General features: G+C 41.0%; 1 protein-coding gene across 2 annotated transcripts; it reads left to right on the top strand.

Annotated features, from left to right (window-relative positions):
* The first annotated feature begins 1,100 nt into the window (after window positions 1-1,100).
* Window positions 1,101-19,374, top strand: utp25 (UTP25 small subunit processor component). 2 transcript variants are annotated; one of them, XM_036575211.1, is made up of 13 exons: window positions 1,101-1,251; window positions 1,870-1,909; window positions 3,007-3,199; window positions 3,400-3,672; window positions 5,567-5,655; window positions 6,198-6,387; window positions 8,445-8,641; window positions 9,363-9,579; window positions 10,868-11,070; window positions 14,504-14,686; window positions 15,981-16,090; window positions 16,707-16,952; window positions 18,765-19,372. In XM_036575211.1, exons 1-13 carry the CDS (start codon window positions 1,154-1,156, stop codon window positions 19,009-19,011), a joined length of 2,286 nt encoding a protein of 761 aa, XP_036431104.1. In that variant the 5' UTR covers window positions 1,101-1,153; the 3' UTR covers window positions 19,012-19,372. The 2 variants fall into 2 exon arrangements, with proteins under 2 accessions (XP_036431104.1, XP_036431105.1); XM_036575212.1 differs by lacking the exons at window positions 1,101-1,251; window positions 1,870-1,909 and having other exon boundaries at window positions 3,012-3,199; window positions 3,405-3,672; window positions 18,765-19,374.
* The last annotated feature ends 8,425 nt before the right edge of the window (window positions 19,375-27,799 follow it).

Below are 27,799 nucleotides of genomic sequence, written 5' to 3' on the forward strand. Positions count from 1 at the left end.
GAGGCGTAAACAAACCCTTTACTACAAAACTACACCTTTAAAACCACACCTGCAGCCCCGCAGCAGAAGAACCAGCCTGAGGAGAACCTAAGGACGGCCTAAGACTGAGTACACGTCTTACGGAACCACATAAATGCAAACATAGTTTGACTGAAGGACTGTGTAGATCAGGGGTGCACAAACTTTGGAGCCAGTGTTTGTGGTGAACCAACAGCCTAAAATACAAAACAATACACAAATAAAGAAAGTAGGAAAAGTTTCAAATCACACTTTATTTCATAACATTATGGTATATTTTACTGAAATCTTAGTAAAAAAGTTACTAAAATACTTCAAAAATACAATTTTAATAGGAAAATAAGAATTTAATAAGTTACATAAAGTGTACATTTAGGTTTTTTTTTACGTTGGTTAAGGGTTTGGGGTTGTTTTATTTTATTTTATTTCATTCATTTATTTATTCACAAGTTTTTCCTGGAAAAGTGGTGAAATTGAATTTTTTATTTTTTTTATGTTTGTATGTATTTATTTATTTATTTATTCATTTATTTATATTAAACTATTGTTGTTGTTGTTTTTGTTGTTACCAAAATACTTCAAAAATACAATTATCATAGAAAAACAAGAATTAAATAAGTTCATTATAATATAAAATTATGTTTATTCTTTGATTGTTTGAGATTTATTTTATTTTATTTTATTTTATTAATTCCTGGAAATTCAAGTAACATTTTTGGGTGAAAATGAAATGAAGTTTATTAAAGAGCCAGAATTATTTATTTATTTATGTATTTGTTTATTTAATAAACTATTATTATTATCATTATCATTATTATTATTATTATTATTATTATTGATGATGCTTTGTTATTCAGAACTTTCTCTCTCCAAGATACGTCACCGGAAGGGGCTTTTCCTAGACGTTAAAACAGAAAGTCGCGAGGAGGCGAGTAGGTATGTTTACAACAGACACATAGCGATGGTAATTTTTAAATATTTTCCCGGACTGCCCCTTTAACACTCACCGATGAAGGCCTTCGCGCTGCAGTGCTCCTCCAGACCGACAGGCGGCGACCGCGCTGACCAGAAGCGAACTGACCGCCAGAAAAACAAAACAGAAGAAAGACCCGGGGGACAGCACGTGTGTGTTAAAATGGGGAAAAGGAGGCAAAAACATCAGAATTTAACCGGTTTAACCAAAAAACAGAGGAAACACCTGAAGGAGTTTGGAGAGCAGCACCCGTTCCACGAGTAAGAGCCGCTGTTCGTCACTCACTGCGGAACACGGCGCGTTTTAAGTCTTCCTGTTGGAGTTTAACGTTCCACCTTAAAAGGTGCAGCATTTACATTCTGGCGCCTTGGGGACCATAATATTCCAGCAAGGTGGAGCTCCTGCACCATTTAAGGTGAAACGGTACAATACCAGTAAAGTGGAACGGTACAATTCCAGTAAGGTGGAACTCCTGCACCATTTAAGGTGGAACGGTACAATTCCAGTAAGGTGGAACTCCTGCACCATTTAAGGTGGAACGGTAAAAGTCCAGTAAGGTGGAACTGCTGCACCATTTAAGGTGGAACGGTAAAATTCCAGTAAGGTGGAACTGCTGCACCATTTAAGGTGGAACGGTAAAATTCCAGTAAGGTGGAACTGCTGCACCATTTAAGGTGGAACGGTAAAATTCCAGTAAGGTGGAACTCCTGCACCATTTAAGGTGGAACGGTACCGTACGCTGTAACCAGAAGGTGGCGAATAAGAAGCGAACTCCAGCCTCGTGTTTACAGACCGTCTAAACACATCTTACAGTCCACCTCAGGTCATTTGGCCTTAAATCTCATTAACAGCTCTGTGTATTTCTCTTTGTGTTTCAGTGTTGCTGACAGACCTCAGAAAACACAGATTGTCCGCCTGGTAAGTTCCAGAAACGTGCTGTTCAGCTATTGAACTACAAGAATTATTGAAATCTTTTTAAAGGAAGTTTTTTTTCCAGCACATCAGTTTTCATATCAGAGTTTTTAAAAAACTTAATTCTACTTTTTGTAGGATTTTCTTTTAACTTAAAAATAAAATTAAAGTCCAAAAATGACCTCTCTTATGTTTCCTTGAGGCACAGCACTGCGTCTGGTTTGAGACTGAAAATGAACTGGTGCAGTCACAAGGATAAAGTCAGTTGTGATGTCACACCCATGGGATACTGTGCAAATTCTGGATGTTTAACAGCAACAAAGCAAATGGCTGTAAAGTTATTTGTCTCAGCGTGTAGGCAGAGCTGGGCGATATGACAGTGTTTATATTGAATTCATTTGATTTAGTGCAGCACAACATTTTTAATACAAATAATTGAATCCATTATTTTTTATTGTACGTTTAAAATGTGTGCTTACTTTGTTTGTTCTAACTTATCAGATGTCAGAAAAAAAAATCGTGACGCATTGTGTATCATAACAAATGTCCAGAAATGTTTTGCCATATCGCCCACCTCTACGTGAAGGTCAGTCATTTTGTAAAAACATTTTACACTCAGAAATAAAGGTACTAAACTGTCACTGGGGCAGTTCCCCTCCTGTCACTGGGGTGGAACCCTCAAGGGTCCATCTCAGTACCTTTAGTCAGGGAACATAACTGAACCATAATCCACTGAAATGATATGTTCTAAGCTGTACTGACTCCACACACCCCGTCTCGTCTCCAGGCTTTTATTTTACTGTTCTGTTTTAAAACATTCGGTTATGAAAAGGTACAAATACGAACTTATTATACAAACTTATTTAAGGTTCACAATCAGACCTTAAAACCACTGTTGGAGCTTTGAGGGAACATTTACACTGTTTGTACCTTGATGAACGAAAAAAGTACCTGAACAGAACCTTCATTTCTAACAGTGTAGATTAATTGTGTTTAAAATAGTATGAAGTGATTAAATTGTGTTGAAGGTGGAGCGAGACGAGAACCTACAAGGAGAAGTTTGGCTGTGTGAATTAGATAAATGTTGATATTCGTCTCCGCAGCCCAGCCGTCCTGAGCGCTCCAGGCCCAGGAGTGATGAAGATGTTGAGGAAGAGGAGGAGAAGCCGTCTGCGTATCAACAGCTGCTGTCAACAATGAGCCGCAGCGCTGGCGACCTCGGTGAGGATGTGGAGAGCGATGAAGATGAGGAGGAGGATGAAGAAGTAGAAGATGAACTGGCTGGTGCTGATGAAGGTCAGCTTTCTGAATCAAGACAGGGAGATTTAAGTGATACTTAATTTTGATTTAGTTTTACCTCTTAATGACAAATTTCGTTGGTCAGCCGGGTCATGTTGAGGTTTTATTTCTTCAGTCAACCATCACGTCAACTTGACTAGATGTAAAATGGGCAGTTTGGGAACCTTAGATTATTTTTATCTCTCTCTTTTTGACAGGAGAGGATGAGGATGAAGATGATGATCTAGAACAAAGTGGAGAGGAGAGTGATGAAGAGGAGGAGGATGGAGAAGAAGGGGGCAATGAAGTACCTGCAAACTCTGAGGAGAAAAACAATGTGGATGGAGAGAAGCAGGCAGGAGAGAAGGGGAATGGAGAAAAAGAGCTGGAAGAGGAGTTCGTTGATGAAGCTCATGAAGAGAAGTTCTGTCTGGAGTCAAACCTCCCTGCAGAAGCAGAACAGGAGAAGACGGATCAGTCGCTGGAGGAGGGTAAGACAGTGTTCACTCAGTTCACACTGTCATACGGAGCCTCTGGGAAACAGCTTAGATCAAAATGAATAAAAATATAATTTATTCTCTCGTTCACCATCAATAAAAGTGAGGTGGACGTCTGCTGGCAAAATCCAGAAGTCATTTCTCCTCCAGATGTGCTGATCTGCTCAATAGGGGGATCAATCGATTCAGTGCTTCATAACATTTTAAATGGTTGAATTAAAGAATTAAAACCCCATTTCCAAAAAGTTGGGACACTGTGCAAAATGTAAATAAAAGCAAAATGCAATGATGTGCAAATCATTTAAATTTTATTGTTTTTTGAAAAATATTTGCCCATTTTGAATTTGATGCCAACAACACATTCCAAAAATTCAAGAATAACGCTTCTCAACATAAAATAGCAAAGAACGTTTGCTTTTCATCATCTACAGTACATAATATCATTAAAAGACTCAGAGAATCTGGAGAAATCTCTGTATGTAAGGGACAAGGGCAAAAACCAGTATTTGCTGGCCGTGATCTTTGGGATCTCAGACAGCACTGCATTAAAAACAGACATGATTCTGTAGTGGAAATCACTGCATGGCCTCAGAAACACTTCTGAAAAACACTGTCTGTGAAAACAGTTCATCACTGCATCCGCAAATGCTAATTAAAACTCTAAAACACAGAGAAGAAACTGTACATAAACAGGAACCAGAAACACTGCCACCTTCTCTGGGCCTAAACTCATTTAAAATGGTCTGAGGGGAAGTGGAAAAAGTGTCTTGTGGTCCGACAAATCAACATCTGATATGTGTCCTCCGGGCTAAAGACCACTCAGCTTGTTATCAGTGCACAGTTCAGAAGCCAGTATTCATGATGTTAGAGGGCTGCGTCTTTTTCAGGGAAGGCCTTGAATATTTCAGCCAGACAATGTTAAACCACATTCTGCATGTATTACAGCAGCATTGCTCCGTATTAAAAGAGTCCGAGTGCTAAACTGACCTGCCTGCCGTCCAGATCTGTCACCACTGATAACATTTGACGCATTATGAAATTAAAAATACAACAATAGAGACCCTGAACTGATGAGCAGCTGAAATCCTGTATCAAATAAGAACAGGAAAACATTTCACTTTCAAAACTACAGCAGTGACTCCTCAGTTCACAAACACTTACAGAGTGCTGTTAAAAGAAGAGGTGATGAATCACAGTGGTAAACAGGCCCCTGTCCCAACTTTTTTGGAACGTGTTGTTGACATCAAATTCAAAATGGGCAAATATTTTTTAAAAAGCATAAAATTTCTCAGTTTCAACATTTGATATGTTGTCTTTGTAGTATTTTCCATTAAAAATATGGTTTACATGATTTGCACATCATTTCACCCTATTTTCATTTACATTCTGCACAGCATCCCAACTTTTTTGGAAGTGGGGTTGTATTTATGCATTGGCAATACAGACAATAAAACATTTTGTTTTAAATTTTAAAACAGCCCCAAAAAAATGAGACACCAAATGTAATAATTTTATATGTTAATTTTGTTTGGAACTCATTTTGGATGTTTCATTTTTAGAGCTTCATTGTGAATGTTACTTTTTTAATAATTAGAAAAGCTTTCTTGGTATTTTTATTAATAAATGAATCAATTTCAAAATCATCTACAGCTCTTTTCATCCTTCTAAACACGTCTGTAACTGTAAAATCTCATGTTTCGTGAACAGCCACCTGGTAAATATGCATGGGACAAACATTGTGTCTAAATTAATTTTATACATGCATGTAAGATGAAACTGGTTTAACAGTATTGAAAAAAACATTCTTAACATTTGTGTACATTTAAAAAATGATAATATTTGTGTTTAGATTCCTAAGAGTGTGTTTTGTTCTTGCCTCAAACACTAGATTTGCTTCTGAAGCATCACGAAACAGAGCTGAGTGATGAAGAGGTGAAGAAAATCTCTGAGGGCTCTAAACTCCGGACTCAGGTTAAGGTAGGATGAGATTTAACCTGCAGGCTGTTTGCTGTTACGGAAAAAGAAGAAGTTCTCTCTCGACTGCGGTTTTGATTAGTCCAGTCTGGCATCTATGCTGTTACAGTTCAGTGTCTGAATTTAGCTTCTTCAGTTTTCACATTGGAGCTACGAGGCTGATGTAGCTAACGAAGCTTATATTTGACCAATTAGCTTGATGCTAACTGCCCACCTAAATCATCACACACTCGCCTCAAAGCATGTGGAGGTGTTCAGTATTTCTGATAGACTTGATGATGTGGTTTCTGACTCTGTATGACTCTCTGGTATCTATAAATATGGAATAAAATACATTAATATAGCTAAAAACTGCATCGCTATGCTGATACAGTATTTTTGTCCGGGGTTTATTTGTTTTTCCATCTGTTGCAAAAATAAGAAGCAAATTTTAGAAACAAGGCGTGTCTTGGCTGGTCTTCTACATTTCGAGTGACTAGATAAACTAGGTAAATTAGGTTTTTGCATTTAAATTATTATTAAATTCAAATTTTTGTCCATCTCAGTGGTCCAGACTGGGTGTGCTGCAGTGTGTGCGCCCCCTGGAGCGGTTTCCCTCCGTCGGTCAGGCTTCTTCTGCCCCCCTGCCTTCCTTCCACAAAGCACTGGAGGCAAACTGGCGTTCACTCAACCAGCCTAAGGGGGGCGCTGCATCGGACCTCACAGACCTGCAGAAAGAGCTGCTCAGACTCATGGGTATGTACAAAAATAGGCCTGTGGGAGTAAACAGTAACTGGGTTTATCGGCCATATCACCCACCCATAGAGTCAGGGGTGGGGGGTGAAACAGAGTACAGTGCTGGGAAGTGGGACCCCTCCCTACAGTTTATAATGGGGGGCCATGCGGCTCTCTTACTTAGATTTGTAGGTAAAACTAAAATAATCCTCCTTTACAGTAAAATAAAGCTCTGCTGATCGTTCAACACAGTTTAACAATAAATGGTCTTAAACTCTGGAGTTAATGTAGAACTGCTGATTCACCCTTTAACCCTGAAGATCAGCGCAGACTGCTGGTCACCATAGCAACACAGACAACAGTCTCGCCTAGCTAGTAGCTAACGAAACGGCAAAGAGAGAGATTTAAGATGAACATCGATAATTTGGAAACAAATTATTTGCAAATAATTTGGATTATTTGCATTTGCAGCTGATTTCCTGATACATTTAATCTGCAACGAAAAACTGTAAAACACTAAAAAGTCACAAGGCTGAATTCAGCTCCTCATTCGCCAGCTTCTCGTTCTAATTTTCCCGTTCCACCTTAAATGGTGCAGCAGTTACATTCTGGCACCTCAGGCAGAATTTAAGGTGGAACGGGAAAATTCGAGCAAGAAGCTGGCGAATAAGAAGCGACTTCAGCCTCGTAAAAAGTCAAACATTGAGACATTTTACAAGAAACTGTTCTACTTTTGAGGAAAAGTTTCCTGCTGGAGATGTGAGAAAAGCGGCTATAGCTGAGCTAAAGCTGAAAGCAGAGCAAAGTCAGTCTGTGTTTTCATTTATATTATATTTTTAGTCTGTACTTTTACATCAGCACATACTGAGACATATTAACAGCCCAGATGGTGAAATGTTACTCCAATAAAACTGACATAAAATGTGGCTCCCAAGATGAATTGATTTTTGTTGAAAGGACAAAATGGCTCTTCTTTTCTGTTCAATATTAATAATGTGTGTTTGTATTTTTTTCCGATAAAATTATTACACTGTTCTGTTCCTCAGTCTCGCATAAGCAGCAAAGGCTCAAACTTCAAACAGTGGCTGCTTTAGTACACTAGGTGGCGCTGTATGCTTTTCCCCTTACTAGTGGAGGGAGAAGAAGTCTAGCCATTCACTCACAGCAGCACAAACTAGCAGTGCTATGTAAAAATGATGGTTCTTCAAGGGTTTTTTGTAAAGAAAATGGCTCTGTATAGAACCATGAACACTTAAACAACCCTTTGCATGATTAAAGGGTTCTTTGCATCATGAAATGGTTCTTCAGGATGATGGAGAATGTGCTGTAGATGGTTCTATATAGCACCAAAAAGATTTCTGGTATTGTTATGATATCAATCCTGTAATAGAAGAACCCTTTTGGTGCTGTATAGAACTCTTCAAATGGGTTCTATATAGAACCTTCTACAGCACATTCTCCATCGGTCTGAAGAACACTTTCATGATACAAAGAACCCTTTAATCAGGCAAAGGGTTCTTTGAGTGTTCATGGATCTACATGGAACCATTTTCATTAGTAAAGAACCCTTGAAGAATAAACTTGTGTAGTTTTAGCTCTTTTCAGTGAGCTGATATTACGGAGACTAAAAATGGTTAAACTTAAAATGTTTAGTTTAAGGAAAATTAAAACTGGTTGCAATTAAATCAGAAAGATTTAAGACTTGTTAAGAGTTTTTATTTATTCTTATTTACTTTAAACTTTTATGAACCACCTTTTATTCATTTTAGTTTGTACACGCATTTTTAACTCTAGGGACAAAATTCAATTTGATTCACAATATTTTATATGTTCAAAGTGTTTAAAGTCTCATCAGAGACAGAAAACTGAAGTCTGCGAAGCAGCATGTCCAAATCTTGACACATCTTTTGGTCAGCGATGGTTTTATGTGATACACTGTTTCGCACATTAATTCCTTTCCATGCTGTATTTGTCTCAAACGATTTGGGAAAATACATAATTAAAAAGAAATACTGGCCATATTACAGATTACTCAGTGCTCTGCAGCCCGTCAGCAGCGTGTGTTGTCTCCTCCACAGGGTCCTACAGGGACATTTACTACCCAGAATGCTCTCCAGTGGTGGAAGGTCCGGAGGTTAGGCGGGCGTACTGCCTCCATGCCCTCAACCATGTGCTAAAGGCTAACTCCAAGGTTCTTACCCATAATGCTCGGCTGAAGGAGGCTAAGGGGTCGGAAGAGGAGGAGTTCAGAGACCAGGGACTGACCAGACCAAAGGTAAATCTAAACTCTCCTCATATACATACATATATATATACATCAGGCATAACATTCTGACCGCCTCCTTGTTTCTACGCTCATTGTCCATTTTATCAGCTCCACTTACTATATAGGAGCACTTTGTAGTTCTACAGTTACAGACTGTAGTCCATCTGTTTCTCTGATACTTTGTTAGCCCCCTTTTACCCTGTTCTTCAGTGGTCAGGACCCCCATGGACCCTCACAGAGCAGGTACTCAGTGTCACTGCTGGACTGAGAATAGTCCACCTGTGGGCAGCGTCCTGTGACCACTGATGAAGGTCTTGAGGATGACCAATACAAATTATGCTGACACACATGAGCTGTTGTCTCTGACTTTACATCTACAAGGTGGACCAACAAGGTAATAGAGTGGACAGTGAGTGGACACGGTGTTTAAAAACTCCAGCAGCACTGCTGTGTCTGATCCACTCGCACCAGCGCAACACACACTAACACACCACCACCACGTCAGTGTTACTGCAGTGCTGAGAATGATCCACCATCTAAATGGTACCTGCTCTGTGAGGGTCCATGGGGGTCCTGACCACTGAAGAACAGGATAAAAGGGGGCTAACAAGTTTTGAGCTGTTTCTTTTGGTTCATTCATCATGAAATTTACACACAATCTAAAGGACACACACACATGTAACTCAGAAGAGTGAATAATCTGTCAGATGTTTGTTTTGTCCTTGTGCAGGTGCTGATCCTGGTGCCGACTCGGGATGGAGCTCTGCGGGTGGTGCAGACCTTCATCAGTCTGCTGGAGCCCAAAGAGAAGAAGATGGACGTCAGTAATAAGAAGAGATTTAAGGACGAGTTCGGAGAGGATCCCAACGACAAACCGACAAACCTGCACCGGCCGGACGATTACAACGCTGTGTTCTCGGGCAACGTGGACGACCACTTCAGGATAGGTACGCAGTGCCTTCCAGTGTTTCACCTGTTCAGATACACCTGATTTAACCTGGCGAAGTCCAGAATTGTTGTAGTTCTGCAGTAGATTTGGATTTCAACTATAGCCATTTTGGTGTAATTACATAATTACATATTTACTATCATAGTTACGCAATAAATTACATTTACAGTCTGTATCAACAGGTTTTGACTCTTTTATGTTTGTTTCAATGTCAAAAATGACCTAAAACTACACGTTCTAGATACACAAATTTTTACCAAAACCTTGGCAAAAATGTAAAGGGAGGGTTTTCCTCACTGCAAAACAAGACAACCCAACAATGACATTACATTAAGTTCACATCATAGTAAAATATCTCCTCTTCCACTTACAGACACCAATGTGGTCTGGAGTGAAAGTGTAGAATCTGCACTTTCCACTCCGTTTCTGTTGAGTCAGAAATGCTGAAGCTTTTGCTTGAGCTGAATTCAGTGTGTTGCAGAAATAACACTAAACTGTACAGGGCTGAGGCCTCGAGGACTGGATTAGCTTTTGCTCTACTTTTAAAAATGTTGGTTTTTTCAGAGGCTCCCGAGCTGCGCAACCGTCTAAGCGTTGGCCCTATCATCAGGAGATCGCGAGTTCGATCCCTGGTGATGCTACAGCCGTCCGTAGCCGGGAGTCCGAGAGAGCACAATTGGCCTCGCTCTCTCTGGGTGGGTGGGATGGCCCCTCCTTCACCCCCCATCACTCAGCGCGATGCTAGTCAGCGCAGGCGTCTGTTAGCTGACGTAACAGATCTGGCGGTTGGCGCTTTCCTCCGAGCGCATTCGGCTGTCCGGTGACGTTGCGTGAGCGGCAGCTCAAAAAGAAGCGGTGGCTTCACAGGTCTGTGTTAGCCTTCACCCTCCTAGCGCTGATAGCATCGTGTGATTGGGGGAGTCCTAACTAGCGGGTGGAATTGGAGCCGATTAAATTGGGGAGAAAATCGGGTAAAAATTAAAAAAAAAAAAATGTTGGTTTTTTAAGGGTGCTTTAGTAAAGAAAATAGTTCTATATAGAACCGTAAACACTCAAAGAACCCTTTGCTTGATTAAGGGGTTCTTTGCATCATTAATTAGTTCTTCAGATTGATGGAGAATGTGCTGTAGGTAGTTCAATATAAAACCTTTTTGAAAAGTCTTCTGTATAGCAAAAAAAAAGGCTATTTATTGCATCTATTGCATTTTCTTTACTAAAGAACCCTTGAAGAACCACCTTTTAAGTGTGTAGGCTGTTTGAAATTGTTTTGTCATTTTTTTCATTAGGTCTGTCCATTCTGAAGCGCAGCATGCGGCTCTACTCTCCGTTCTACTCGTCCGACATCATCATTGCGTCTCCGCTGGGTTTGCGGACGCTGCTGGGTGTGGAGGGTGAAGCTCAGCGAGACTTTGACTTCCTGTCCTCCATCGAGCTGCTGGTGCTGGACCAGACGGACGTTTTCCTCATGCAGAACTGGGAGCACATGCTGGTGAGAACCTGGTCAGGTGCTCTGCCCGCACGGAAGCAGTGCCTGATGTCTTTGCACACAAAGCTTCTCACAGCTATCAGGATTCTTTCAGTTGTATCCTGATTGGCTCTTCGCGAGTCTGTGTATTTGCGCTTCTGCGCAGCAGGTTTTTTCATTCAGACGGGAAGTTTTGTTCTTCCAGCTTAATTCTAGTCTGAAACAGCCGCTGGCAGTGGACATTAGCCTTTTTATAATAATATAAGAAGTAAATTTTATTTGATAAGCACATTTCAAGGCACCCAAGGACACTGTACAATAAAAATAACTATGCTGTATTGGAAATCCTGAAAAGGTGGGAGGTTCTTGGATGTTTTGCAGTAAAAAAGCACCTCCTGACTCTGTGCTGACGGACAGAAATCCAGCTTGCAAGATTAGTGAGAACTATATTGATTCAAGTTCAACTTTAGGTTTGGTTGGGGCATTTTTGATGAAATGCCTCAAAAATGATTCATTCCTTTTCGTTCCTTAATTGGTTGTTATTATTATTATTATGATTATTATTATTGAGGGGTCAGTCGTGGGCTGAAGGTTAGGGAACCTTGTGACCGGTAGGTCACCAGTTCAATTCCCTAAGCTGACAGTACGTGACTGAAGTGCCCTTGATCAAAGCACCTAACCCACAACTGCTCCCCGGGCACCATGGATAGGGCTGCCCACTGCTCCGGGCAAGTGTGCTCACTGCCCCCTAGTGTGTTTGTTCACTAGTGTGCATGTTTGTGGGTGTTTCGCTGCACGGATGGGTAAAATGCGGAGGTGTATTTCCTCTGTGTGCAAAACACGGTTGGCCAATGGTTCTAAATTCTTCTTCTTATTATTATTAGTATTATTATTATTAATAATAATAATAATAATGTTTACATAGCACCTTTCATACATTAAAAATGCAGCTCCAAAGTGCTTCACAATACAAAATACAAACAACAGAGGAAGAAGAGAAAGAAAGATAAAGGTAAAATAAACCAATAGCAGAAAAGGGGATGTATTAATAATAATTACAAGTAAAAAGCATAAGATAAAAGTAAAAATCAAAATTCAACTAACAAGAAAATAAAATAGTAATATTCCAGTACAAAGAGAAAAAACGAGTTCAACGCTAAAGTAAAGAAATATGTTTTAGTGGTGAAAGCTTGAACTTTTGAGCAGTTGCTATTTCAGTACACTAGGTGGAGCCTTTTACTCTCCAGACGGGGAGGGAGAAGTCTAGCTGTTCACTCACAACAGCACAGTTTTGAAATTATGGAACGTAAAAAAGGTTTGAGAAACCCTCTCAGAACAAGAGGCAACTGTGTAGAACACCAAAAGAAACCTTTTTACTCAGAGTTGAATTAGAGTGACAGTTTTAATAATTCGATTTTTGTAGATATCAGTATCAAATAGGGGTGCGGGAAAAAATCGATTCTTAGATGCATCGCGATGCGGGCGCGAACGATTCTGAATCGATTCACAAACGCCAAAAATCGATTTTCTAAATATTTAATTTATAACGTAATGTTGACGGAATGCAAAGGGCGGAACTTGGAAGTGGGTAAGTGCAGCGCCCGGACAGTCTGTGGCGGCACATAACAAAAACACAACTGGATGAGCGAGAAATCGGACCGGCTCCCTCTGCATTAAAGCCAGGTTAGATCAGGAGTCACAACCCAAATGATAAGGAGAGCCATTTTGACCTTTCAACAAAGTCAAACCACCTTGGGAGCCACAACATTTATGTCCAGTATGTCTCAGTGTGTGATGATGTCCTAGTAAAGGCTAAACAATATAAATGAAAATGCAGATTTACTCCGCTCTGCTTTAAGCTTTAGCTGTAGCCGCTTTCCTCCCCTTTCCCTCAGGGAACTTTTCCTCAAAACTAGAGCAGTTTCTCGTAAAAAGTCTCTCAGCGTTCGACTGTTTTCCGAAGCTGAAGTCGCTTCTTATTCTCCTTTTTCTTGTTTGAATTTTCCCGTTCCACCTTAAATTCTGCCTGAGGCGCCGAATGTAAATGCGGCACCATTTAAGGTGGAACGGGAAAATTCGAAAGAGAAGCGACTCCAGCTTCGCAACTGTTTAGTGTTCGACAGTCTATAGTTGCAGATTTAACTTACCAGGAATCAACTGCAGCGCTTATAAATGCGAATAACGCTTCGTTGCTATGTGACCTGCAGTTCTTAGTCGTTGCGAAACAGGGCTTTCCCGCTACGTTGCACACGACCCGTCTCAGGGATATTTTAGTGACACAGCGATCGCCCCCCCCTCCCTGTCTCTACAACGAGACCAAAACCGAAGTTATAAAATCACTAAAGAAAACGGGTAGAATAGCTGTAACTTGTGCTGCGTGGTCATCCACTGTCACTGGATCTTATTTCACCGTAACTGCGCATTTTATTGCAGATGAGTGGCAGCAGCTTTTCATGCTCCAAACAAGAACAGTGAATGAGAGTCTTCTACTTCAATTGCCACATCACTTCCATTTGATTTATTAATAAAAGATATTGGAAGTAAATTCATTATGGGTCATTACAAATACTCTGCTTTAAAACTACCAAGTCCTCAGACAGTAGGAAAATAGAAATCCGGTATAGAAAAAAAGATGCATCGATAATCGTTTTATAATCGCATCGCAGCCTCTGAATCGTAATCGAATCAAATTGTGAGGTGCCTAAAGATTCCCACCCCTAGTATCAAATGATACGGGAGAATATACTACGATAAGGTTTTGGCCGTGTCCTCTGCTGTGGAATTGATTCCCTTTTCTTAAATCAAATGTACTTTTTTTTTTTTTTATTGTAAAAGCTAATTAACAGAACGTGTGTTTTATGATCACACATATTCCAATATTCTTACAATTTACTGCTGAAAGTCAAAAATCTTAGACGCTCTTTGTATTATTTTATAAAAATAATGTTTACAGAGCAGATCACTGAAGAGACGCCATCTGTTTATAGTTTATAGCCCAGATTTGTGGAAAAATGGGTCGACTTTCAGCAGAAAAAACTTCAAAAAAAGAAAAAAGTTCAGCTTCTTTTATTATAAGGGTTTAAAATTACATCACCATCTATTTGACTGGACAGAAGACAGTTACAGCTCTCATACGACCCCCACCTTTAGAATGGAGCTTATGGAATATGAAAGTTATGAAGAATATGATGAAGTGCAGTTTGGAACCACCGGGGGTCTCAAGGAGTTGAAGAGGTTAAGATAAGTAACTACAACAGTGATCTTTAACTACCTGTCATTAAAACAAGCTGCTCCGTCTCATTTTGGCAAAATATTCACACTTTTCTTTATTTTAATCCTGTTTCTGCTCTAATTTAGACGTTTTTCACTTTTGGTTCTGACACAAAATGCAGCCTGAGTCCAGATCTCTCAGTGAACTCCATTACCCACAAGCCTTTGCTCTGTGTGTGTCTTGCAGCACGTGATGAAGCACATTAACCTGCAGCCGCTGGACTCTCACGGCGTGGATTTCTCCCGAGTGCGGATGTGGAACCTGAATAACTGGGCGGGTTATTACAGACAGACGCTGATATTCAGCGCCATCCCGGACCCGCAGATCAACAGCATCCTCACCAAACACTGCAGGAACTACAGAGGACAGGTACGCGGGGAACGTTTAGCATAGGAGTCCACAGAACCATGTTAATTAGGAGGCTAGAACCGGTCCAAGATCAGCCCACACATACTGAGAGAGCCTCTGTGCACCCAGTCCTTCATCTGAATGTGGTTTGAGACTGTTAAGTACACTTAAAAAAAAAAAGATGGTTCTTTAAGGGTTCTTTAGTAACGTAAATGGTTCTATGAAGAACCATGAACACTCGAACCTTTTGCGTGATTAATTGATTCTTTGCATCATGATAGGGTTCTTCAGATTGATGGATAATGTGTTGTATATGGTTCTATATATCACTCAAAAGGGTTCTTCTGCTGTTACGATGTCAAGCTTGTAACGATAGAAGAACCCTTTTGGGTACTATATAGAACCCCTTTCAAAAAGGTTCTGTGTAGAAGCATCTGCATCAGTCTGAAGAACCCTTTTAAGATGCAAAGAATCCTTTAATCATGCAAAGGGTTCTTTGAGTGTTCGTGGTTCTTTATAGAACCATGTTCCTTACAAGAGAAGATTATTTTTTAAGAGTGTGTAAAAATGGAAATAACTGTGTGTCAGCAAGTCTATTTGCACCTGTTTGCGCCTTACAGATTAACTGCACTCCTAAAGATGGTTCTTCAAGGGTTCTTAATCAAGACAGTGGTTTCATATAGAACCTTGAACACTCAAAGAACAATTTGCCTGCTTAAAGCGTTCTTTGCATGGTGAATTGTTCCTCAGATTAATGGAGAATGTGCTGTATATGGTTCTACATAGCACCAAAAAGGGTTCTGTTGTTGGTACAATGTCAAGCTTGTAGCAATAGAAGAACCCTTTTTGGTGCTAAATAGAACCATTTTCAAAAGAGGTTCTGTGTAGAACCATATACAACACATCCTCCACCAATCTGATGAACCATTCCACAATGCCAGGAACCTTTTAAGCATGCAAGTGGTTCTTTGAGTGTTAATGGTTCTATATGGAACCACTGTCTTTACTAAAGAACCCTTGAAGAACCATGTTTTTTAAGAGTGTGCCTAATACAGTACTTGTTAGCTACATTAGCTACAGACACCAAACTGAAGGCTGGTCTCTCTCTCTCTCTCTCTCTCTCTCTCTCTCTCTCTCTCTCTCTCTCTCTCTCTGTCTCTCTCTCGCTTTCACTTTGTTTCTCTCTCTCTCTGTGTCTCTCTGTCTGTGTCTCTATCCGTCTCTCTCTCTCTCTCTCTCTCTCTCTCTCTGTCTGTCTCTCTCTCTCCCCCTCTCTCCCTCTCTCTCTCTCTCTCTCTCTCTCTCTCTCTCTCAGGTTGCTACTAAGAACCTCCCCAAAACAGGCTCCATCTGCCAGGTGCTGGTGCAGCTCCCACATGTGTTCCAGATGTTCCAGGCTGACAGTTTCATGGACCAGGACACCAGGTGAGAAATGTGCTGCTCTGCTCTATGAACACTAGAGGGAGCTCTGTATCAAACATACTGAGCAGTCCTCTGCAGAGATTACAGATCGCTCTGTTTTGTTGTTCTTGGGGCTGATATGGTGCTGAAGTTGTTTGCTGGAACCTTAAAGCAAAACATTTGAATCGTTGCCTTTGAACAGAGTTTAGTTTCCTATCTTCATATATATACGCCTGTCAAAAGTTTGAAGACACACAAAGCCTTAAAAAAGTTTTGGTGGCATCATGTTCATCAAAGTGTCCATCAAAGTGGTGTAAAGAACAGGTTTTGGTGTAAATAATAAATCGTGATTTGACAGTTTTCTTTTCCAAACTGTTGTTAAAAGCACATACTGAAACTCTTTTGGCTTAAATGTGTTTTAAAGGTTTATTCCCAAGCTAGCACCGTCACCAACATCGGCACAAATATGTACAAAAATATGATTTATGAGTATATCTAATATGGTAAGTTATTGTAAATTTACAAAGCTTATTTGTATTAAAAATTTAAATCTATGTGACCCAAACTTTCAGTCTGTAGTTTTAATCTGAGACAGTCATGAGAGTTCATGTACATAACTACATTTCCCATGATGCTCCAGGTTCCAGTTCTTTGTGGAGAAGGTGCTCCCGCAGTACAGAGACTCCGTCATGTCCCACACTCTGATCTACGTGCCGAGCTATTTTGACTTTGTGCGTTTGCGTAACTTCCTGAAGAAGGAGGACGTCAGCTTCAGCAGCATCAGCGAGTACTCCAAGCGCTCGGAGGTTTCCAAAGCTCGGCATTACTTCCAGAAAGGAGAGAAACAGTTCCTGCTCTTCTCCGAGAGATTCCACTTTTACAAGAGGTGTGTCTGTTTATCTGTTTATCTACCTCAAAGCCCCGTACATTACTGACACAGCTTTACCTGTAAGGTAAATTCACATCATTCACACTTGCAAAACGTCATATAAAATATCCTCAGCATGAATGACCAGCAGACACTTTTTCTGAGTTATGTACAAAATACATCCACACAGCATTTTACTTACAAATCTGAAAACTTGACTGTAAACTCAGAAGCGTCACAGACATTAGCAGCAATGCACGCATGAGGGAGAGTATTTGGGGCGCTTCTCTTGAGTGGTCTGCCACTGCAATAATGTACAGAATATACTCCAATTACGTTTTTCAGTCACAAACACTGACTGAAATTCAGGCGTCGGCAACATGCGGCTATATTACTGCCCTGTTGTGGCTCCACAGCAGAATCAGATTAGTAGGTAAAAATAAAATAATCCTCCTTTACAGTAAAATAAAGCTCTGCTGATCGTTCAACACAGTTTAACAATAAATGGTCTTAAACTCTGGAGTTAATGTAGAACTGCTGATTCACCCTTTAACCCTGAAGATCAGCGCAGACTGCTGGTCACCAACACAGACTAGCTAGTAGCTAACGAAACGGCAAAGAGAAACATTTAAGATGAACATCGATAATTTGGAGACAAATGGACTTATTAGCATTTATAATCACTCCAGCTGGTTTCCTGATACGTTTAATCTGCAATGAGAAACAGTCAAACACTAAAATATCGCTAAGCTGAAATCAGCTTCTTGTTTGAATTGTCCTGTTCCACCTTAAATAATGCAGCAGTTACATTCTGGCACCTCAGGCATCATTTAAGGTGGAACCGGACAATTCAAACGAGAAGCTGGTGGTCGAACGTTGAGACATTTTACAAGAAACTGTTCCACAGTTTCCTGTCAGAGATGCGAGAAAAGCAAGCAGAGCAAAGTGATTCTGCGTTTTCATTAATATTAAGTTTGTTAGCCTATACTAGTACATCAGCACATACTGAGACATATTTTCAGCTAAGATGGTAAAATGGACATGAAATGTTGCGGCTCCCAAGGTGATTTGATTTTTGCTATAAGAACGAAACGGCTCTTCTTAACATTTGGGTTGCGGCCGCTGCTCCAAACCGTAAAAACAATTTTTCAAATATCATTTAAATTGCTGTGTTAATGGACTATACGGCTTGCGTTTACACTTAAACCTTCTTCCTGTTATTAATTATGGTAAAGTTCCCGCATTAAAGTGAAAAGGGCTTATATCTCCTGCACGTTTCGGGCACGCTGAGTTTGTGGAGTCTTGATAGATTGTCGAGAAATGAACAGTGAATTAGAGCTGAGCGATATGGCCACATATATTTGATTCATACCATTCAGTGTCAGTGATTATGTTTCCTAATGGTCAATTTTATTTAGAATTTATTTTCAAATTTAACCCTGAAGCCTGAAAAATGGAAATGCTGGCTAACTGTGCAGACTGTCCCGCTGCTGTGTGCTGTTGTGAGTGAACAGCTAGACTTCTTCTTCCTCCCCTTCTAGAGAGCCCACAGTGTACTGAAGTAGCAACTGCTTACAGTGTTTTGTTCAAAGTCTTTGATTCTCATTTCATCATTCGAGACAAAATGAAATTACTTTTTGATTCTTTAATTTCAGTAATTACTTTTAGAAAACGTTTTAAGTCACATCAGAATCACAGCATGCTGGACATTAGGTTTTCTGGATTTCTCTCTCATTAGCAGTGTGGTTGATTAAGACTGTGTACCTTTAATTTACGAATGCTTCTGTCCTTTCCTTCCTGACCTTTTGCCTTTTCTTGTTTCTTTTCCAGATACACCATAAAGGGCATTCAGAACCTGATATTCTACGCTTTGCCCACCTACGCTCATTTCTACAGCGAGGTATGCAACATGCTGCAGACCAGCACCGGCGCAGCCGCTCTCACCTGCACTGCCCTGTACAGCCGCTACGACACGCACAGACTGGCGGCCATCACGGGGGCCGAACGCGCCGCCCAGATGATCCAGTCCAACAAATCTGTTCATCTTTTCATCACCGGAGAGGAGAAGAGTGCGTGAAGGAGGGAGTGAGAGACGATACCATGAAAGGCTGGATATCAGATCCTGCAGCTTTCACACCTTCATCAATGTGAAAGAAGACATGGAGAGATTAGAGGAAGCCCAAACAAGCTTGATGGCCTGTAGTGACCAAAATGTAGCCAGTACATTATTTGTGACTGTTTCATTTGTGTTCTGTCTGCTGAACGCTGGCAAAAATATCATTCAACCAAATTGAAAATCTCACCAATTCTCCAAAGTTTTTGCATAATCCAGTGTGTGAGATGTAAACAGAGAGATTCAGAGTGGTTTGGTGTGAAATGGTTCAGATGTCTTTACAGTGGTGGTGATAGGAACCAGGGGTCGCCATGACTACAACACAGATATAGACATTTTATTTACTATCCAGAACCACCAGTGAACCAACACGAGTCTTCTGAGTTTATATGGAATGTTGATGATGGAAAATAGTGGAAAATCTGAAATAATAAGTTTTCTTTGGGGACTATTTTGCCTCACAGCGCCCTGCATGTATCCCTCCACCATGAATAGAGCTTGAAAAATATGTATTTTAGGCCAAAATCTTCTCAAAACGAAGCAATTTCTCAGACATCAGGCAGTGAATTGATAACCATTTCATTTAATAACTTTCTGTGAGGAGCTTTTAGAGGTGATGAACTTTTCAGATGCCAGTCATCACCACTGGGAAGTGAGTTATGAAAAATTCATACTAGGCTGATTGGAAACAGCAACGATGGATTAGTCACCATTCTAACGTTCGCTCAATTACCAAAAAAAAAACGCCCCCGACCTGCCCTTACAGGGAGGTGTTTCACATGCACTGAAAATAAATCATTTGAAATTAAATACACACTGGATTACGTATTTTAACGCTTCCCTTTAATGCATCGTTGAGTGTGTTTACATGCACTCAGTAATCCGATCATAATCAGGTTTCTGCAGTTATCTGATTATTCAAATGGTTGTGTAAACATCACACTGATTTCTTAGATCGGAGTAAGGTCTACAAATCCGATTAAGAAATCTGATAAAGAGGCTGGATTTTAGCTCAGTAATCAGATTTCTCAGTGCTGTAAACTCTTACTCTGATTTCTTTCGGATGTTTAAGTCTGAGCATGTGTGAAAACAGACAGCGGTGCCAGAAATAAGTGAGCAGCGTCGCCGCGAGACGCAGCAAAACACTTTTGGAGCATCACTGAAACCAAATACATGCTTAACGAAATGAAGGATTTAAATATTCTTCACCTTCTAGATGATGTTTGTTCATATTTTCAGGTAAAGTGGTGCGAGGTTTTAAAAAAAAGCATGAAGTTTGAGTTTTACGTTAGGTTTACGCCACGTCTTCTTCTGTGAGTTTCTTGGCTGGTTGTAAAGCACAAATCTGATTACTGTCTGACTCATGTAGACCCAGAATTTCCCCATTATCCGATTACTCAAGTGCATGTAAATCTGTTCTGCAGTTATCGGATTATTAAGTGCATGTAAACGCACCGACTGTGTTCTCATTAGGTTGAGTGGAATTATTGTCAGCGTTCTATAAAGCTTGACCAACCTAGCGACGTTAGCTACGATAGCGTATTTGTGGGCAGTTTGGGTTGATCAGTTTAGTCTGAACTGGATCAAACGGGCGGTTTTATCGGTTCTCGATGGAGAAAAGGAGAAGAGAGACTGTGCTTAAAGAAGATGCTGAAATGCCAGATGTGGAAGCACCCAGCACATTCTGTTATGGTTATAAATATTAAATATTTAAGTGTTGTTTTAATGGAAATGCAGGGGTTTTGTTACTTCAGTGTCAGGTTTTGTAACACATTATGCGCTATAACACATTATAGCGCTGTACAGAGATACCTAAAGCCAGCCAGCCTTCCTAGAGTTTCTTAAAAATAAATTCAGTTAAAAAACAATTCTTACTTGGTCCTGATTTCTCACACAAACTGTGTACTGTAAGAAGTGTGTTGTAAACTGGGGCCTGTTCTGTTCCGTTCTGCTGTAAATGCTGGTCTCTTCCCCTTTAATGAGACTGAGTGACTGATGACGTTTTCTGTGCTAATGAGGTCTAAAGAGCTTGAACTGAACTCTCCTGCATGGTCAGCCTGTTTGGGGATATGGTCAGCTGACTGCAGGCTATCAGCAGTGCGGGGGCTTTTAGATTCTGTGGAGGAAAAGAAGCAGATTTGGCTTTAGCTAAGTATTTAAAAGGCCCATATTCTTTTTTTGGTGTTTTTTCAGGGGTTCACTCATGTTTGTTTGGGTTTATGTGCCAAAAACACTCAGTTTATTCATTATTTACACGACCCTGTTTCTTTTCTCTCTCTTTATCCTTCGGAATTAAAGAGGCTGTTTTTGTTACTGTGACTATATATATAAATAAGCTCTGTTCTCATTGGTTGGCCTGAAGAGGAAGCTTTTTTTACAATACATCATGTCAGGATATGTATTTTCAGATCTGGCATCTGATGGGTTAGAAGAGACAAAATAGTCACATTTATTTTAAAGTACTATAAAAACTATGAATCCAGTTATTTGTATTCAGCGTTTCACACACTGCTGCACTCAGTCCAGTTAAACAGGACTCATGATGCGTTCTTATTAATCAAACATGCAGGTGGGAAGTGATTTTTAAGTACTGCTGATGTCCTCGATATGCTAAGAAAAACATATTGTGTAATTTATCACTATAATCATTATTGTGCATTTAAAAAGCAGCCCAGGCTGAAACACTTTGGCTGCGTTCACACAGCAGGTAAAAGTGGCCCAAATCTGGTTTTCTCACCAAATCTGATGTTTTTGTTTGTCTGTTCTCATCATCTTTTAAATGTGATCTGTATGCAACATCAGTCTGAACAGATCAGCTCCTAAACTGACCCACATGCGCAAAAGAACAGAGCGTCACGCTGCTTCACGGCTTCATCCAGAGGTAAACAATCAGTGCGTATACATGCACTCAATAATCCGATCATAGTCGGATTTCTGCAGTTATCCGATTATTCAAAGTGTCACGTAAACACCATACTCCGATCTAGAAATCCGATTAAGAAATCAGATAAAGAGGCTGGATTTTAGCTCAGTAATCAGATTTCTCAGTCTGAGCATGCGCAAGAAACTCCAGCAGCACTGCTGTGTCTGATCTACTCAGACCAGCACAACACACACTAACACACCACCACCACGTCAGTGTTACTGCAGTGCTGAGAATGATCCACCACCCAAATAGTACCTGCTCTGTGAGGGTCCATGGGGGTCCTGACCACTGAAGAACAGGGTAAAAGGGGGCTAACAAAGTATCAGAGAAACAGATGGACTACAGTCTGTAACTGTAGAACTACAAAGTGCACCTATATAGTAAGTGGAGCTGATAAAATGGACAATGAGCGTAGAAACAAGGAGGTGGTCATTATGTTGTGCCTGATTGGTGTATTTAACACCATATATACAGTGAGGTTTGAATGTTACTTAAGCCCAAAGTCAAGCACATCCAGTATGAGAAGTGCAGTCCTATTCTACAGTCCTCCCTTCTGGCTTAAGTTATCCAGCTAAACTCACAAATCCTGCTTTGTAGAGAGCAAATTAGTTAAAAAAACCCTTTGTGTCGTCAGTGTCTCCACCAGGAAAGCAGTAATATATCCATCCTGCTTCTGGCTCTGGATCAGGAACACAGTGGGATGTATTCTGGTGGGATTATTTGGTAATCTCCCCTTCAGATGGGGTTTTAGTGAGCTTAGTGTGTGTGTGTGGGGGGGAGTTACTGAGGGACCGCCATCAGCATCAATATTATTGACAGGATTGTCAGCGGGCTGCCTCTCTGACAGATGAGAGTGAGCAAGAGGAGGAGACTGTCGTTCACACTAGACTGCCGTGCTTGATGGAGCGCATTTATTTCAAGTAACTGTTCAGTAGGGCTGCACAGTGGACACTGTCTGACCAAAAGTGTCCAGACTTGCTGATACAGTTTGTATAATCTCCATAGAAAAGCACTGACCAATAGAGTGAGACACTCCTGAGCAGCCACACATGAGCCTATGGTCTCCAGTGCCTAATGCCCAGTGTGGGCTAGAGGGGTATAAAGCCCCCCAGCATTGGGCTGTGGAGCAGTGGAACTGTGTTCTCTGGAGTGATGGAGCTCCATCCAGCACCTTTGGGATGAGTTGTAGTGATCCAGAACTGACCATCCAACATCAGTACCTGACCTCACTGATGCTCAATCAAATCCTCACAGCAATGTTCCAACATCTAGTGTAAAGCCTTCCCAGAAGAGTCGAGGCTGTTACTGCAGCACAAACTCACCATTAACACCTTCAGAATGTGTTGTATATGGTTCTGTATAAACCCTTTTTGAAAAGGGTTCTACATAGCTATATTGACAAGCTTGCCATCATAACAGTAGCAGAACCCTTTTTGGTGCTATATAGAACCATATGCAACACATTCTCCATTAATCTGAAGAACCATTTCACCATGCAAAGCATGCAAATGGTTCTTTGAGTGTTCATGGTTCTATATAGAACTGAAGAAACATCTTTTTTAAGAGAGCAGTATAATTTGAGTGTGGGATTCTGTGCATGTGGTGCAGCTCCTGCTAACAGGCCTCTGCTGCTGGTTTCATTCTTCACCTCCGAGATTAGACACATTTTTTCTGTTCTTTCACTCCAACACTCTTTCTTTTTTCAGATTCGACTGTGGCACCCCACCAGACGGTCGATGGCTGGACTTAGCTGCCCCTCTCTGGTTTATAATTAGCTCCTCATTGACGTGTTGCCCATGTGTGGGAGTTCTGCCCTGCCTGGGCCGCCTTAGGTCAGAGATTTGGCTGCATGGAAGCTTGATGTTTGGTGACGAAAGCAAGCAGATTATGATCAATGAAGAAATTCATCAAACAAAATTAACACCAAAAAGCATTTTAGCCAAATTTACCCAACTTTAGCCAAGTTTCCCCACTTACTCCAAATGTAGTCGATCAGCCGGGACATGTTTGGGGTCTGAAGTTTGCTTCAGCACCGGCCAGAGGAGAGAAATGTTCTAAATGAGGTCTCCTCTTGATCTCAGGTTCTTCTCCTAGACACAGTTCAGTCCAGTTTGAGATCAGAGTGAGACTTCAGCCGTTTTCTCCTCTTTCTGAAATTCGGCTCCTGAGAAATAAAACTCAGATTTTCTCACTTTGATCAAAATCACACATGTGGCTTAACTCTTTAGTGTCTGACTCGTCTCACCACAGTCTCAGCTGAGTGATATCTCCATAAGAACAGTGTGAGATCTCATGGTTCTCTTATACAGCTCTATATATTATGGAACTCTCTCAGCAGTCCATCAGTGCAGAAGGGGAACTCACGCTTTTCTCCTTCATCACCAGAACGTCTCACAGTGAGATGCTGAGGTTAATCTCCTCTTTTCTCCTGAGGAGGTTCAGGAGTGTAAAGAACCATTTCACCATGCAAAGAACCATTTAAGGATGAAATAGAACTCATGGTTCTAAAAAGAACCATTGTTTTTACTAAATAACCTTTCCTACCAAAGCAGTTTTGTAGCGAAGCCTCTCTCTCTCATACAGTCCATCTCTCTGTCTCTCTATCACTCTCCCTCTCTCTCTCTCTCTCTCTCTCTCTCTCTCTCTCTCACTCTCTCTCTATCTCTTTCTCTCTCTCCCTCTCTCTCTCTCTCTCTCTCTCTCTCTCACTCTCTCACTCTCTCTCTCTCACTCTCTCTCTCTCTCTCTCTCTCTCTCTGAGGTCATGAATAATAAATAGCTCTGACTGACTGGTTGGTTTGGCTCTGACCCAGATTGTCTGACTCAAATGTTTGTTTCTCTCAAAGTCATCTGAAATCTCCTCTTCCCCATCCATCTATCCAGCCATCTGTCCATCCATTCATCCATCCATCCTTCCTACTGTCCATTCATCCATCCATACAACTGTCCATTTATCCATCTAACCAGCTATCCATATGTCCATCCATTCATCCATCCATCCATCCATCCATACAACAGTCCATTCATCCATCCACCCATCCATCCATCTACCCAGCTGTCCGTATGTCCGTCTATTCATCCATCCATCCATCCAACTGTCCATTCACCCATACACCCACCCATCCATCCAACCATTCATCCATCAATCCATTTATCTGTCCGTCCTTCCATTCCTGTCCCACATCTCTCCATCCTTTCGTTCCCCATCCATCCATCTGCATTTCCATTCCTCCATGCATCTTTTTATCCATTCTTCCATTCATTCCTGTCTATCATCTCTCCATCCTGTCATTCCCCATCCATCCATCTGCCCATCCAATTCTCCATCCATTCATCCGTCCGTCCTCCATCCATCCGTCCTCTCTCAGACCTCTCTCCTGGAGATGAGCTCTCTCAGATTAAACCCAGGATGGCTGTGGATGGCTGTGCAGTAGTCGGTCAGTGCTGGATGGGGTCAGTGTTGTTGTGTATGAGGACGCGCTGCTCACACGAGTCTGACTGCATGAAATATTCAGCCGCGAGGCTTTAGCTGCTGTTTGTGACGCTCCAGTTCATCCGCAGCATTGAGAGAAGGTATCGGTGTCTGTGTGAGAGAGGCTGTGCTGTGAGTTACAGTTCCTCCAGGTGCTCGTAAACTCGCTGCTCTCTCTCTCTCTTCTCTTCTCTTCTCTTTTCTACTCTTCTCTCCTCTTTTCTACTCTTCCCTTCTCTGTTCTACTCTTTTCTTCTCTTTTCTGCTCTTCTCTTCTCTTTTCTACTCTTCCCTTCTCTTCTCTTTTCTACTCTTTTCTTCTTTTTTCTACTCTTCCTTTCTCTTCTCTGTTCTACTCTTTTCTGCTCTTCTCTTCTCTTTTCTACTCTTCCCTTCTCTTCTCTGTTCTACTCTTCTCTTCTCTTTTCTGCTCTTCTCTTCTCTTTTCTACTCTTCCCTTCTCTTCTCTTTTCTACTCTTTTCTACTTTTTTCTACTCTTCTCTTCTCTTTTCTACTCTTTTCTACTTTTTTTTTCTATTCTTTTCTTTTCTACTCTTCCCTTCTCTGTTCTACTTTTTTCTTCTCTTCTCTTCCCTTCTCTGTTCTACTCTTTTCTTCTCTTCTCTTTTCTGCTCTTCTCTCCTCTTTTCTACTCTTCCCTTCTCTTCTCTGTTCTACTCTTCTCTTTTCTGCTCTTCTCTTCTCTTTTCTACTCTTCCCTTCTCTTCTCTGTTCTACTCTTCTCTTTTCTGCTCATCTCTTCTCTTTTCTACTCTTCCCTTCTCTTCTCTGTTCTACTCTTCTCTTCTCTTTTCTACTCTTCTCTTTTCTACTCTTCCCTTCTCTTCTCTTTTCTACTCTTCCCTTCTCTTCTCTGTTCTACTCTTCTCTTCTCTTCTCTTCTCTTCTTCCAGATGGTCCAGAACTCTGCTGCTTATCTTCTCACTCACACACTGTCACATCATCCCATTACACCCTTTCTCCAAAATCTCCACTGGCTTTTCCATAAAGAACTGCATAAATTTCAAAATTCTGTCCCATATAAAGCTTTTAACAGTCTTACTGCTTCTAATCTTCTTCCCTACAAACCCACCTCGTACTCTGAGGTCTTCCTCAGCTGGGCTGCTCACAGTTCCAACTTTCATAGCTTCAGGAATCAAGCAGGAATCCAGAGATGGCCCTTCAATGGTTCTTTAGTAAACAGAATGGTTCTATTTAGAGCCATGAGTACCATTTTATGATTAACTGGTTCTTTGCATGGTGAAATAGTTCTTCAGATTGATGGAAAAGGTTCTGTATATGGTTCTATATAGAACCTTTTTTGAAAATGATTCTGTATAGCACCAAAATGGGTTCTTCTATTGTTACAAGCTTGATATTGTTACAATATCCGCCCATCAGAACAGAGTGGGCAAGTAGACCAATCAGAGCTCACTGGATTAATTGGGAAGTGGGGCTTAAAGACACAGGAGCTCTAACAGAGCGTTACAGACAGAGGGTGAATAGAGATGAACAGTTTGAGGAATATAATGTGTTTTTGGAACATTGAAGCTGTAAATCTGTTCTAGTAGAGCCTAAAAATAAACAAACATTGAAAATGAGCATAACAGGTGTGTTTGAGTGTGTAGGTCTGCTCCTCATCTCTGGATCTCTCCTCCTCCGCAGGTCCGACATGGATTCTCTGTCCACTTTCGAGTCTAATCTTTAAACACGTCTATTTTCTCTCACCTTCAACCTTCCTTAAACCTAAACTACTCCTTCAGGAGGTCTTCCCTGTGTCCTCTCTAGCTGTGTCTGTCTCTCCAGTACTGTGTTTTCTCATTGGTTTCTGATGTTGTGTGCACTGCTGTAATTGTAAGCTTCCTTTGGGTCTTGAAAAGCATTTTATAAAGATAATAAATATATGTATGTTTTATTATATCTTCATCATCATCTTCATCTTCATCATCATCATTGTTAACCGCTTAATCCAGATAGGGTCACAGTAGCAGTTGGGAGAGCAAAGAAACCCAGACGACCCTGTCCCCCACAACTTCCTCCAGCTCATTCCGGGGGACCCTGAGCCGCTCCCAGGCCTACTTGAAGACATAATCCCTCCAGCGGGTCCTAGAATGACCCCGGGGTCTCTACTCTGAGCTCCTCCTGGATGACCGAGCTCCTCACCCTGTCAGTAGAGTGTAGCAGCCACCCTGTGAAGAAAGCTCATTTCTGCCGCTTGTAACCGTGGTTTCATTCTTTCGGTCATTACCCACAGCTCATGACCACAGGTGAGGGTCAGGATGTAGACCGCCCGGTAAACAGAGAGCTCAGTTCCCTCTTTACCACTACAGTCTGGCACAGTGACCACATTGCT

The sequence above is a fragment of the Colossoma macropomum genome, unplaced genomic scaffold (assembly GCF_904425465.1).
Source record: "Colossoma macropomum unplaced genomic scaffold, Colossoma_macropomum, whole genome shotgun sequence".
Lineage (NCBI taxonomy): Eukaryota > Metazoa > Chordata > Actinopteri > Characiformes > Serrasalmidae > Colossoma > Colossoma macropomum.

Coding starts and splice junctions, on each gene's coding strand:
- utp25 (XM_036575211.1), top strand. CDS start 1,154: ATGGGGAAAAGGAGGCAAAAACATCAGAATTTAACCGGTTTAACCAAA. Junction 1,910..3,006: donor AAACACAGATTGTCCGCCTG/GTAAGTTCCAGA, acceptor TCGTCTCCGCAG/CCCAGCCGTCCTGAGCGCTC. Junction 8,642..9,362: donor AGGGACTGACCAGACCAAAG/GTAAATCTAAAC, acceptor GTCCTTGTGCAG/GTGCTGATCCTGGTGCCGAC.